The sequence below is a fragment of the Melopsittacus undulatus genome, chromosome 3 (genome assembly GCF_012275295.1).
Source record: "Melopsittacus undulatus isolate bMelUnd1 chromosome 3, bMelUnd1.mat.Z, whole genome shotgun sequence".
NCBI classification, from domain to species: Eukaryota; Metazoa; Chordata; class Aves; order Psittaciformes; family Psittaculidae; genus Melopsittacus; species Melopsittacus undulatus.
This window is the reverse complement of record NC_047529.1, coordinates 44,269,439-44,284,276: the sequence shown is the minus strand read 5'-3', so window position 1 is coordinate 44,284,276 and position 14,838 is coordinate 44,269,439. Positions and strand designations below refer to the sequence as shown.

Genomic DNA, 14,838 nt, shown 5'->3' with positions numbered 1-14,838 from the left:
GGCTCTTACAATTCATCTAGCACTGTATCTTATCTCCAGCAGCAGCCAACAGAGGATGCCCATGGAAACCTATCAATACAGGTCACGCAAAGTGATACAGCCCTCGTATGCACATCCAACCCTGCAATTTGTGATTCAAAAGCATCCAGAACAAAAGGTGGTGGCTTTGTAAAGAGAAGACCATCCCCACAAAAAATGGTACAGACTTATGCATGGAATATATTACAAAGAAGCCAGTAAGAAACAGAAACTTTATTATTCCTGAAATAAATCCAACACCTTAAATTAGGAAACTTATGCAACTAATTATATCCAACCAGTATAAAGAGTATCAAAGAGCAGTATTTTTTTCTGAACGTCTCATGCCATGTCTTTTTCAGCATGTCAATTAAGAGTAAAAATAATACAAAACCCTTATGGCAACTGAAGATGAAACCCAGAGTTAAATTTGTGACAAATCTGGTATTCTCCTTTGATCATTCTAAGGCAATGTCTATACATTGTTTGTTATCAAACCAAACAACCAAAAATAATCCAAATAAACAGCAACAATGGAAAGAAATCCTATGACATCCCAAGACAGCCCTTTGAAAAGTTACAATATCACAGCATTTAATGTAGGCACATGCATGTTAAATATGCACATGCTCCATGTGTAGGTGATGTGGTGTGGCATAAATATTTTACTAGCAGAAGTTTAAGTTACTGACTCATGACTCACAAATGGTATGAATGTTCTTTTCTGATTTTATAAGCATTCATATATTCGGTGTTCCTGAATGATTAAGAACAGAAGACTGAGGTATATGAAAAGCACTTCTCCAAAAACTTGCAGAAAGATCTTACATTTTTAACTAGGGCTTCCATGTAAAGTGTTACTGAGGTGCACAAAAAGGAGACAAGAAATACATGATTTATGGCTCTACTCCCCAACAAAACCATACTGAAGTCAAAGGTCCTTGCTCAAGAGTAAATTCTTCCTCTAGCAGTGGAAGTTTGCAGAACAGCTGTGTTTTCCAGCATTTGGCAAGTTCATATTTACAAATAAACCAACCAATTGACTTCTCAATGTAGGTCACAACACTTGTGTCTCAGGTGGTTGGCTGGTTTTTCTCTTATTTGAAAGGGCAAAAAGAAAAAAAAGAGTGAAATATGCATAATTCTGAGCTTTAAAAGTGCTTTTTACTATGGAAATGAGGAATGAAAACATTACTGCAGGGATGGTTTCTTACTTGTAACTAATGCTTAACTCCCCACCTCTTATTTCAAAACCAACAGACAAAACTAAATAAACTTCTAGATCAAAGACTTTAAACTTAAACTCTGAAACCACCCTTGCATTACTTTAACTCGCATATCAGAGTCAGCTTCATTTCTGGAGACCAATGATCTTCACAAAAAGTCTCACCCCAGATAGCCCAGTCCTGTCACCGAAATACTACAGTGCTGTAACGGGCTCTGCTGCAGTCAAGAATAGCTCAGCAGAGGTAGGAGCAGACATCTCATCTATGGACCTATTTATGATTGTTTATTTATAAAAAAAACCAAAAACAATTGAGGCTTTTGTGTTTTGTTTTCTTTTTAATTCTGTAACAAAACATTTTTTTCCAAGATGCAATTGCATTTGATCAGGTGGCTGGAAAAAACTGAGCCTGAAGCACCAAAAATACTATCTGAGTATCTGGTAGTCATTAAATCACAGTTACATAAAAACATTAAGATAATTTATAGAATGGCAATGAGGATGGCTGTCAAACTGAAATCCAATGGAACTTTAAATGTACCTTCAACTCTGTAGCAGTGACAGATCCTTAAAGATAATATTATTACTAGGTGTCTCTATATTACAGTAGTTTCAAGCTCTTTCACACAGATCTGCTCAGATAAAAGATATAATGTTGGCATTTGCAGCTGCCAGAATTGCCATTTGCAATTAAAAATTAAAACTGGCACTCTTTCTATGCAGGCAATTATCTAAACGCAGCTGGCAATCTTCCTTGTTTACAGCGCTGCTGTGTCATGACTTCACTCTGTTTGGAAATTTACTCTTTTTTTTGAGGTTTAAACTTGTCAACCTTACTTCCCACTTGAACTTTGCTCAGTTTAATGATTTTCATCATAATCTCAAAGAGAAAGCTCCAAAACTACAATTTGCAGATTCTGTGGAGCAACTTCAGACACTGCAGTAAGATAGTTCCCAGTAAATACTTTGGTGATTCTCACAGCATTCATTTAAATCCATCTATGCCGCAGGATACCACCTGTGAGAACCCAAACAGCAAAATATACCAAATATGCACCCTCTAAGAAGAAAGTTCAAGCTGTAACAGTTAATTTTCTCAGTAAAACAGAAAATAGTCAATCTTTAGTGGACAAAGACCCTTTTCCTCAAAAAAATACAATATTAAGTATGTTTCTATTTCTTGTTAACTATAGCCATTTTGATCTACTAAATGCATCTATCCACAAAGTACATAATCAGACTGCCATGTTATTGGCAAAATATTTTTTCACTTACAAAAACTTCTACTAAAGTAGGATAAAGGGATTCCTCTGCTGTTGGAGAAGGAGCACTCTTCATGCTACTGAACAGGGAACAGTTGCCTTTTTACTGAAGCAGCTGTAATCAATAGCTTGGTCTGTGCAACTATCATGGAAATACAGTTACCTATAGCACATAAATTAAATGTACTGATTTATTTATGATACGTTTTCTGTAGTCAGAGAAATGCCTTGTGTTATACACCCAATACAGTAATGCCTGTCACCAACCTTCCTCTGTAATTTATCACAACGTTTTTATCTATAGCTATGATCCATGCAACAACTCCTTGCCAGACTGTATTGCACATATTGCTCTGCCACCCAAAAGGCTTTTGAGTCTGGCCTTTCCCTCGAATGTTACCAAAACCCGTAAAAAGAGGGGCCTGTTAATGAACTAACGCACACCACCTACTTTAAGTAGCCTCGGGTGCCCTTCACACAACTCTCCTAGGCGCTCCTCTTTAACTAAAGCAGCCCAGGTTTGGCAGACGGCTGACGGTACCGCTCCCCACATAGTGAAGAGACAAGGACGCTTATTTTAGTCACTGGCTCTTTCAGAGTGAGGGCGACGGGAGGATTCACTTGCGAAGGGAAAAAGCGAATAGAAATGACAGATGCCGGCAAGCCGGCTGGCTGTGCCCAGGCTGGATACTGCGCCCTTCCCCGGGGGGCTGGCAGGGACACCGGCTATGGGAGCCGCGGGTGGTCGCCCTGGCTCGCAGCACCCCGCGGCGAGGACACGCGTGGGAAGCAAAACACGCGGGAGGCAACGACGCGCCGAGCGACTCCAACTTTGCAAACCGCGCAATGCCCGGTGACCGCGGAGCAATCCGCACGCCGCGGAAACTCCCGGTGTACCCACCGCTCCCCGCCGCCACGGGGAGGGGTCCCGGGAGTGCCAGTACCCCTCGCCACGTCTAACCTCGGGGCCTCGTGGGGAGCGCCGCACAGCTTCCCTCGCAAGCCGGCGGCCTCAAGCGCCGGGGGGAAGCGACCATGTGGTCCCCGCCGTACTCTCCTCCGGCTCTTTCTGCCGGGTGACCCCAGCCTCCCCCCCCATTACTTATTGCTGGCCGTGCGGAAGTTCCGCCGCCCGCGGACCGCCGCGCCGCAGGTGGCAGCGGCTCCCCCTCCTCTTCTGATGACTCCCGGGCACTTTCGGCAAGACTTGTCCTCCCCGTGGACCAGCCGCGGGCAGCGGAGGGATGCCCGGGGAGTGGAGGAGGAAGAGGGAAGGTGCGCGCCTCGCGGTGCGGCTCTGGCCGGGACAGGTGCGGCCAGCGGCCACGAGGACGGACGGGACGGGAGGAGAAGGGAGAGGGTCGGTACTCACACGAAGGCGTGGTAGACGAAGGCCCAGCCGCGGGGCCGCTCCAGCACGTTGTACAGGTAGTTCTGCAGGCGGCGGTACTTGGCGTTCCGGCGGCAGCTCGGCCCGCTGCTGTACGACAGCGGCTTCCCCAGTAGGCTCATGCGGGCGCCGTGCTTCCCGCGGCGGCCCTCCCGCAGCCCGGCGGGGGCGGCCGCTCCGCCGGTGCCCAGGAGCAGCAGGCCGTCGCCGCGAGCCGCCGCGCTCGCCAGCGCCCTGCCCCGGCCCGACTCCACATCCTTCATGCCCGCTGCCGCTTCGCTCTTCACCCAGAGCCCCGCGGAGCTGCCCTCCTCCCCGCCGCCGTGGTTGCGGGGCATGGCATCACCCCGGGAGCCGGGGCCGCAGCGGAGCAGGGCGCGGGCGGCGGCGGCCAGGCACTCCGCGGCGGCGGGCCGCAGGAGGCAGCGGGGGGCGAGGGTCTCCGGGCGGCGCCCGCGGGGCGAGGGGGCGCGGGCCACTTTGGGCGCCCGGCACGGCGGGCCGGCCTGCGGCAGCTTCGCGGGGGCCCCGGCGAGGGAGCGGGCGCCCCCCCGGGCGCACTCTCCTCCCGGGCGGCGGCGCCCCGCCGCCGGCCCCCGCAGCGCCGCCCGGCGTGGTTCCGCGGCCCGGGACTGGGCGGAGGGAAGAAGGGGCAGCTCCGCGCAACGCTGGCGGAGAGGCCGCGGGGGCGAGGAGGGCTGCGGACCGCGGCTCGGTGGTACCTCTCGCCTCCCTCGTCCCTCTGCCTCCCGCGTCCCCCGGCCCGCCTGGGCCGGGCAAGCTGTTGCTCTCGCTCTAAGCGGCTGAAAAAGTCAGCAAGAAAGGCGGGCAGGCGGGGGCAGGCGGGCTTCGCGCTGCCGGGCGCCTTCGCGTCCCGGGACGTAAGCGGCAAAGGCAGCGGCGGTGCCCACGGCTGGGCGGCAAGCGGGCGGCGGGACCCGGCGCCCGTGGTCTACGCGTGCTCCCTGGAAATGTCCATTTAAGTCCGAGAAAGTAACAAAACTGCCGTAAGCCTCGAAGGCAGTGGCGCCGAGGAGGCTCTGCCGGCGGCGGGACCCCGCTTCGAGAGGGAAGCGTGGCCGTCCGGGCGGGGCAGCGCAGGCGAGCCTTTGGGTGTCCCCCGAAGGGGCGGTGCAGCCCGACAAGCCGCTCCGGCGCTTCCGCCGTGCCCCAGCCCCGCGCGATGGCGAGAGGGGGCTGTCCCCCCTATGGGCTGCCCGCTGGTCCCTGGCAGCTTTGGCGCTGTGCGGCCGGAGTGCAGCGGTGCCGCAGCTCGGTGCCGGAGCAACGCCGAGAAAACAAAGCTCCCCCTGCCGAGAGCGGGCCTTTAACTCCCGCTACATCAAGGTGAGCTAGCGGAAAAAAAAAAGGCATCCACCCCACCACGCCGCAGGCGCGGCCACTCCGCGCCTCCCCGCCCGGGGCCGGGTGCACCCGCGTCCCTTCGGCCGCCTCTTATTGCCCGTGGCAATGCTTATGGCACCCCCGGACACCCCCACCACCTCCCCTCCTGAGCCCCGCGGCTGCCTGCTGCTGGTGCCGCTGCCCGGTTCTGGGGATGCCTCGGCAGCCGCGGCTGCCCGGGCACTCCGGCACCTACTTCATGAGATGCAGCTGCGTGTCACCGGTTCTGCGGCTGGAGCACAGCGATGTGAAAATTTGACGCTAATTCGTGAAGGGTTAATGAAAAGTAATAATGTGGACGCTAATGTTATCCGAAAATCAATAGAGGCATTCAGAACTGCAATTCAATTTAAATTTTGTTTTCTTCGTACTGTCTAGTAAGAGGCCAGGCTCTCAAGCCTTTGGTAAAAACACTGTCTCTAACTTCCAGAAACGAAGTACATCTCACATTCTGGCTACGCATTAATTTGTACCTCTACTCAAGCGACATGGAAACATCAACAGTAGTAATTTATTTCTACGGCGTCTCTAGGGCCATTCAATCAGTTGTTTTTAAACAAAGAGCTTAATCTTCTCCCTTTCTTCACTGAACTTCCTCCTCCACTGCAGGCAGCTTCCAACAAGAATTTTCTAACATCGGAACTGCAGAGGCCACTCACACTGGTGTTAAGGGATGGCAGAAACAGCACACATGTCAAAACAGATGTTAAGTAGTTGATACAAGTATCCACAGCAACCCCATTAATATTTAAGCTTTCCAGTGGCACATATCAACTCCTCTTTCTTTGAATTGTAAATTGAGTTAGTTAATCCTTCATTTACTACTTGTTTGCATTTCCCTGGTTTGAGATGCAAGTGTTTATACTCTTAATTTTTCTCTTCCCGATGTACTCATTTACAGGATGTGTAGCATGCCTTTCACATCAGCTAGGCCACCAGATCCATGCTGAGATTTATACTCTACTGGCCTTAGTCACTTGGGTACAATATTTGAGGGCTGGTCCTCAGGTTCCAGAAAGCTGGAACTGTGGTCAGGCCCTCTCAGTTGGACCCCTATCCCACAAGCACTCATGCCCAAGCCTCATTTAATTGCTATGGGTAGACAGTGGCACAGCTTGCAGCAGCACTCATGCATCACTCGTTAGAATCAAGGCTTTAAACTGGGGATTTGGACAGTGGACTATGAAAACTACTGAACTCCTGTTCCTGGTGTACTTTTTGTGACCCACTAAGAAATACTGTTATAATTCTGTGCCCTCTAGTGGCACTTAAAATTATCTAATAATTTAAATGATAGTGAGGAAAGCAGCCTGTGAATACATACAGGGTGGGCCGATATTGAAATGTAGCCACAGATGCTAGGACAGTGAGAGGTAAACATACAAAATACTCTTGGTGATTAATTACGTATTTTATTTTCACAGTGTGTGAACAAATGCATTTTCCCATTTATTATATTTTATTATGAAAAGAGATTGATGGTCACTAATCTAATCCCTACTCGTTAACATGTTAGATAAACAGGGCAGGATATGCTGAGTAGTTCATTAGCATCCAGGCAGCTGCCTGCCCTATACCAGGTAGAGTACCATGTAACAAAGCTAGTCCCCCATAAAGTATTAATTGCAAAATACAGGTCTACATTTATATGACAAGAAACTTCCCTGATATTTTGGCTTCAGACTATGTAATACCTACAGAGATGAGTCCTGTGAAATTCTAGCATGTCCACATGGTCCAAGGTCACCTTAGGTTCAAGTGTCAGTAAGAGGATCTACCTGACGAAATCTCCAAAGCAAGAACATCCCAAGGAATCTTGACTTCTTGAGGCTGCAGGTGGGATGAGGAAAATGGCACGCCAAAGTGCATCTGGGGAGTAGCTACTACTGTGCTTTATGGCAAATGCTAGCAACTTACTATTTATTTAAGGTCACATTGCTGTATTCCAAATGCATACATAAGATGTTATATATCCTGATTGTGGAAGGGTCAGCTGATGCATATAATCCTTTCTCATCAGGAGCACAATGTTACATATGTTTGGGATTTTCAGTGTTTTCTTTCCAGTGTGTTACTTGTGATATGCTGTTTTAAATCAGTGTTCCTAGGTTCTATTTTGATAAAAGTGAGGAAAGAATTTCAACAGTAGTGATATTCATTTATTCTCTTATTTAAAATAGAATATGGTTTAATAACAGCATGTATACTTCTTTTCTAAGACATTTACTAATACAATTTTGGGGTTAGCCACACTAGAAGTTAAAGCAGGCCTTGACAAGGACTAAATATGCAGATAAGTAATAGTAATATTGAAATGCACTGCTGTAGTCATGGTACAAGGTAAGTAGATAGAGAGAGAGAGAGAGAGAGAGAGAGAGAGATAGTACTAAAAGAAGAACCTTGTTACGGGGCAAAAAAGGAGGAAACAAAGAAGATCAGTTAGGCTGGAGGACACTGGCTGGAGTTGAGGATGTCCAGTTCACTGCCTTGCTCTGTACTGCAGGGCCAGACAGCAGCCAGAGCCCGGCCACATCAAGCCCAAAGTACCTGAGCATGTAGCTGCTTCACATCAGACAGATACTGAGCTGCAGAAAACCAGTTGTGTGCCTATATGCAGCTTTTAGTATTTGCATGGGTTTTAAAAATCTTTCTTTGCGCCTCAATTCCATCTCCACCACAGAGGGTGGTGGCAATTCATTCATAGAGAGAGGGGCTGTTAGCATAAATTCATGGAACAGTTTGAGATGCTGTAATACTGCAAAGGGGGAATGGTGCAAATCACATGCATACACTGGCTGTTTTAAACAGAAATGCAGTCAGAGTGCAAGCTGGAGGCCCTTTGTAGCAATGCTTTGCAAAGGTCAGTTTACCATGGTATCATGTTTTGAGTTCATTCGAGTTGCTTGTTAATAACCTTTTTTTGTGTTACATAATACTTGTGAGGTATCATGTAAGCTCTAGTTGTGCATCTCTTTGTAAGATTTTTAGCTTTCTGCCTAATTACATGGAGGAGGGGACACGCATAGCTATGCTTGGTGACAAACATGCAAGAGTCATGAATAAGTTTTCAAAGCACTTAGGTGTTAGGAACAATTAATTTGCTATGTGAACGTATTGTGTGGCCTGTAACACACAGTATGCATCCCCAGGAAACCCCAAATAGAACATTACTATTGCATAATAAATCATTAGCAAAATATTAGTTGAGGTGAATAGCTTATTAGGATGCATATTAGAAGCTGTTTAGTCAGTGCATGTAACATGCTAGCAGCTGTAGCTGGGCTTTGATAGTAATATTCCAAAGTATTGGAATATTATATACATTACATCAGTATTCCAAGATATTGTAGTATTTTCCTGCAAGCTTTTATTCACATAAATGAAAGAAGCAAGACTGTCAGTAGAATCAGGCATTCATATACTGAGTACAACAGAAAGGACTGCCCAGCGTTCCTGAGCATTCTTAGTGAGATCTCTTAACCTTGAACTTGAGGAACTACCTTCAAAAGTAATTTAGTTTTGATGTCCCTTTTATGTGTTGATCTTGCTATTAGATTGCTACAAGGTTGCTAACTCTGAGCAAGACCTGTCTCCACTAAAAGCTGTCCTGAGACCACCCATTCATTCCAAGCAGACTGATAAGCTGCTAGCACTGATAACCATTCTGAGTTACTACCATCACAGGCTAAAGTATAGTCGGAGTACAAGACATCGATGCCTTCCTCTCAGTACCTGTGCCTTCTTGGCCAGAGGTGTGATAGAAACAAACACTTCTGCCTGGTTATTACGTCTGTAAAAACCAGGGTCAGCTACAAAACTGTTTCTAGCAGACCCTTCCTCTGACAGGAGCTGTTTACTTCCACCCAGCTAGAGGACCAGTTTGGCATCCTCTCCTTGCCTGGTCCAGCTCAATGGCAGAAATTCCTGGCCTTGCTTCTGTGCTGTCTGGTTGTCCTAGCAAAATATTCATTTTGCATCCTGACATCTAGTATTTCCCCTCACTCATCAGATATCCATCCCTGATAAGAGAATTAATTGATTCCATTGATTCCTACTTAACTAAGTATCTAAACATCACTCTGTTAGTAAGACACACCTCTCTGTAAAGTCATTGACAGACCCCAACACTCTCAATCCTAAACAGCTCTTCTGTTCACCTCTTCTACTTTCTCTTGCATTTTCTGTTGGCTTGGGTTTTTTTATTACTAGTGTGTGGTGCTTTTCTTCCTTCCTTCCTAAGCCTTTTTCCTCCATGATTCAACTATCTGAACTCCTGAGCAATGTCTAGTGAATAAACAAGACCGTATGTCTTGAGTGGTGCAAACAAAGCCTCCCACAGGTGCAGAGCCTGCTCCATAGACCATTTCCTCTCTGTAATCTAGTGAAATCAAAGCATTTGACCATTAAAAAAAAAAAAAAACAAAAAAAGAAAGAAAGAAAAAAAAAAGCTATGAGTCTGTACTGAGAACTGCAGATTAGCTAACCATGGATGCGCTGGGAATACAAATGTGATAGAATATGAAATATTTTTTCAGATATAAAGGTTTAATATCTCAAAGTATTTTGAGTTTGAAAATTGTATTCCCCAAAATACCTTGATGTTTTGGAAAAAAAAAACATTGCAATGAGAAATATTAATGTTTAATGCAGTCTTTTGTAGCCAAACACAGTTTCTAAATAAGAAAAGGGAGCTTTGGGGACCTTGGGACATTGACTTCAAAATGGCTTGTTTTCAAGGACTAAAGTGCAATTTGGCTAGCTTGCAGGTCAGCAGTTCCTTCAGTAGGCATGATAACAACTCACAGTAGGCCTGAAGAAACCCATCAAGGTCAGAATATGGCTACTTAGGAATTCAGCAATAGGACATTCTTTTTTTCAGGTTTCTAGTGTAAGAAACAAGTAAGGATTTTTTTTGTTTGGGTTTGTTCCTTGTTTCTTTGGGTATGGAGGAAATATTCTGTGAAAGCTCAGCTTGATCCTTAGGGTGAACAAAATTCCTTTTAGACTCAGCAATATATAGTCTTACTTTATGCATTAGATCATCTAGAGATGTACCTGAAAGAAGCTGGTGACTGATATTCTGATGTAATTAATTATGATCTTTTCTTTTAGACTATATTGTCCCTTATTATTTATCAGACATAAAATTCTGGCCATCTCTTCTTTCCCCTGCTCTGCTCAGCTCTTCCGCTTGTATAACTGCAACTCTGATTTTGAAAATTCCTATTCAACTGCGATCTAATCTTTGAAACACTGACATTTTTTGACATTGATATTTCAGAATCACCTAAAAGTTTTCTTCTGAAAACACCTAGCAGCCCGTTAGTCTTCACTTGAACCAACTGGAACACAATTTGCGTTTATGCTGTTTGTTTTCACAGACTAACTTGTAGGTACAGGAGATGTGCTCACCTTTGTTCTCTCTGTCCCAGATAAATGTTAAAAAATATATGCATAGCAGCATAGAGAGAGCCAACTGCTTCAGGTGGTCTTCCCTCAGGTGCTTGTACTGTAGGAATGCTGAACACCTCTAGATGCTGCTCCTGGGCAGCAAGGCCGTGCTGAGGCTCTGACCATTGACCAGTAGGACAAGTTGGCAGCATCACAAGGGACACAAGAGGAGGTACCACCTACATGTTTATGTCAACTAAAATGTTCCTTTTTGGTGACCTGGCTTTTGTAACCCTCATATGGATGTGCCTATACACTTCATGTATTATTGAGGTGTCCTAGTCCTAGTGTAGGAGTCTGGTTTCTGCTTTGGGATAAGACTTGGAATTTTAGGGGCTAAAAGCACAGAGTTTCCTGGCATCTGAATTCTCTGTCAAGATCTAGAAGTGATTTAATATTCTCAAAAGTTCATCAGCTGTTCGTCTTGCATACAAATGCTCTTGTGTCCTAGGCTTTATTTGTAGCATAAATACAGGACTTAAAACCAAATAACTGTAAATTAGATGGTTAATCACCAAGCTAATATATTCTGCAGGTACATTTTAAAATAAAAAATAATTTACTGCCATTTTTCATAAAAAATATGAAAATATTTGTCCTTTTCAATGTGCCTGTTCAAATAATTTGACAGCATCTATGATTCGCAAAGATTTTGAATAATATGTGCCCTCTGAGTTATCCAAGTGACATAACGAGAACTTACTCATATGCTAGAGGCACAACAGAAAGCTGGCATACATAAGAACTCTGACAGCCTATTCTTCCATTAGTGTATCAGAGGACAAGTAGTAAACAGAAACGTTTTGTAGGAATTGTATGCTTGGGGCCCCTCCTTTCTCCTACCGCATTCCTGTTGACTTCAGTGAGATTTACTCCTGTCATTAGGTAAACCATATAGGTGGAGGGGAGAAAGTCTAAGGTCAGTAGGGCCCTCAGGAGCTCCTGTTGGGTGAATAAAAAGATTCAGTTGGAGCTGTCAGAACTGTAGCATATCAGAAAGGAATTCCTTAGGCTTCTATAGGCATAGTTAGGCACTTGACTTACTCATGTTCTGAAATCTCATCCTAAAGCATGCACTTGAAAAATCTCTAACAGGAGAAAGATGGAAAAAAGAAAGTGGATGTTAAGAGGAATATAGATCTAGTGAGGCTGTGAAACAACAACTATAAGAGTTTACAACAACAGGTAAAGAGGAATCATAAATACAGGAAATAAGATGATAGTAGAGAACAGGAGTTGTTTTTTTTTTTCCCAAGCAACTTAAAGGGATGGTCTAAGGGCTGTATTCCTGGAGAAAAGCTAGAGGTAGTTATTTTATGTCAAAAGTGGAATAGAATAGAAGCTGTGATGTATCTAAAGCTGGTTTGTTTTATGTCTCCACATATATCATTGTCTGCAATGAAATGTATGAGCTAAAAGTGATTTTTAATACCCCTGTAAGGATGGGGAGAGAATAATTAAATGCCATAGGCCAGATTTACTAGGGGAGTATTTACATGAGAAACAAGATGTACAAATACAGATATTAGGCAAAACCTATCACCTTTTATCATGAGGTGCAGTCGGACACTGGCATAAGTGCCCATATAGGCTGTGAAATCTCTGTCCTTGAAGTTTTTCAGACCTTATCAGGCCTCAGGCATCTTGACGTAACTTTACAGAGAGCCAGGTGTTGGGCAGGTTGGAGAAGATGACCTTTAGAAGTTCCTTCCAACCTAAATTATTCCATGAGTCTAGATGACCTAGGGCAATGAATACTTTATGACCTACCCTGTGAAATAAAAACCCATTGATAAGTTTGACCTGGTCAATACTGCAAGGACACGTAAGCATCTGTCACTGCTGATATCCTGCCCCTGCTGCAAAATCACAAGCCTTATGTGCAGGGGCAGAGGGTTGAAAGGATAGCAGTGGTTTCTGCCTTTGGTGTAATAGCTTCTCTGATTGCTTCTCTAAAAAGGGGAGGATGGGAGACTGAACAGAGAGAATCATCATAGCACAGTTCCATGGGAGCATAATCTCAAGGAACAGCACAGAAGACATGGTGGGACCCATGTCTTCACTGTGGGTCCTACCACTGTGCAGCCCATTGACTTCCTTTCTCCAGCCCCCTGTGCCAAAGAAAACACCTTTCCGTTTCTCATCTCTTGCTTTTCCTGTGATATGGTTTGAACTTGGCTAAATTTTTTTGCAGCAAGACTTTTCAGTGTCAAGAGATAATAGGCGATTAGTTGAAAACCATATTTTCCCCAAATAAAAAGGCAGCATTTAAATTTGCTTTTTTTTTTTTTTAAGGGGTGGTTATTTTAGTTACCCTACATAAGAGACGATTTAAAGAAAGTCTTGAGTTCTCCTGTTTTGAAAATCGTGTTTCTGTTAGCATTCCCCTATTACAGTGTTGAAATCTCTAGCCCTTTTTGAACATCTTGATCAAACTTTGCCTCTGGTTAATAGGACTTTCACATTAAACCCATTTAGGCTGTTTAATTTAAGCAGGGGTCAAATTCTGCCTCTATTTTGTTATTCTGCCTGAAGATTTTTATTCTGCGAGGGAGTTCATTGGTTCCAGCTAGTAAAAAAGAAGAAAACAACCAGCTCAAGTTAATGATACCATAAATGCTTGGAATGAAAATTAAACATTATTATTAGCAACTTTCAGCAGGGTTTAAAGTGTTGAAATTTAACCTTGTCATGTGGATCCCTATCACTTAACTTTAATGAGTAACCAGTAGCAGGAGAGTTTCCTATATCATGTGTGCAGTAGCTGCTGAAGAGAGATATGACATATTATCTAGACTGGTTTATAGAAGCAGCTACCCTATCACTGCAATAGGGGAGAAAATAGAAATCGAAGCCATTATCTTCTAACAGGTGCACTATAAAACTATTACTTTAAAACTGTTTTGATAGTGTAAAGATGATGTCCTGGATGCAAAACTCTTACATATTTCAAGAAGAAATTATGGCCTTGGTGATAATGATGGGTGATAAATAGAAGCAACAAACTACCTTCGTAACTCAGTTGGAAATTATTATCTCTATTATCCCACTTTCCTTATGCTAGATCTTGATAGCAAACCTTTGTTTCGGTTTGGTTTGGTTTTTGTTTTTCTCAAAATGTTTCACTGGAGCAGAACTGAGAAATAGTTGAAAGCTTAGAGATGAGTGTTTTGGAACATTTTGCAGAGAACACTATTTGGGGCCATGAAGACACGATTCAGTTGTAACTTAAAATATCTGATTGAAGTTCTTTCCGTTCACTGTCTTTTTCCATATTCAAATCCATACAGATAAGGATACCTCTCTGTTTCCAAAGCGAATCTGTACACTTGAGTAGCATAACAGTGGAGGAAGTTTCCTGCTGAAACAAATGAGACCTAGATAGTAACAAACTTTTTATTATTTACTTCTGCTGAACTGATGCAGAATTGCTGACTTTATTTTCCAAAGAAGGGAGCATTTATAATGCTGATGGTAACTGCAGAGGAGCAGTTTTGTTTTAGACCTCAAGTAATATTGACTAGGATCTTACTCCCTGTTACAAAACAGCTTTTCTGTCTTTAATATAGTATATCAGAGAATCATAGAATGGTTTGGGTTGGAAAAGAACCTTGAGATCATCTAGTTCCAACCCCCTGCCATGACAATCTCTTTCATACATTACCTTTGGCTGAGGAGACTCATTAAAGGCATTTTGGTTTCATGCGCTGCATTAGTTAGGAGTAATAATTTCCACCCTGTAACCTTACCTCCTCTTGCATAATTATTTGCTGCTCACTGAACCAGCACGTTCTCTTCCTAAAGCACACCTCCAAAATCAAGCAATATGCTTGGTGAAAGGGAAGAATTCACAGCAAAACATGCCTTGTGGATATGGCCCACAGTCATGAGATCACTAACCATTATTTCTTCCCGTTTAAGGCCTCTAACAGGCTGGTTTAGGAGCTTGGTGCTAGCAGACTAAGCTGGTCGCGCTCCTCTCCTCATCCTTCGCATCCTCTGCATCGCCTGGGCCACCGGCGGTCCCATGGTCCCCAGGTCCCCAGGCGACAGCGACGGCGGGTTCGGACGACGGCGGCCGTCGGGGG

At 44.6% G+C, this 14,838-nt stretch overlaps 1 protein-coding gene across 6 annotated transcripts in view; it reads right to left on the bottom strand.

The window, feature by feature from the left end:
* KCNQ5 (potassium voltage-gated channel subfamily Q member 5) overlaps positions 1-4,244 on the bottom strand; it is a 271,782-nt gene extending 267,538 nt beyond the window's left edge. For 4 of the 6 annotated variants that reach the window (XM_034060643.1, XM_034060646.1, XM_034060644.1 and 1 more), the window contains exon 1: positions 3,878-4,233. In XM_034060643.1, the coding sequence (XP_033916534.1) occupies positions 3,878-4,233 (356 nt within the window). Of the gene's footprint in view, positions 1-3,877 lie in introns of all 6 variants that reach the window. The other 2 variants (XM_005153167.3, XM_034060647.1) reach the window with 2 other exon arrangements.
* Between the last annotated feature and the right edge of the window lie 10,594 nt (positions 4,245-14,838).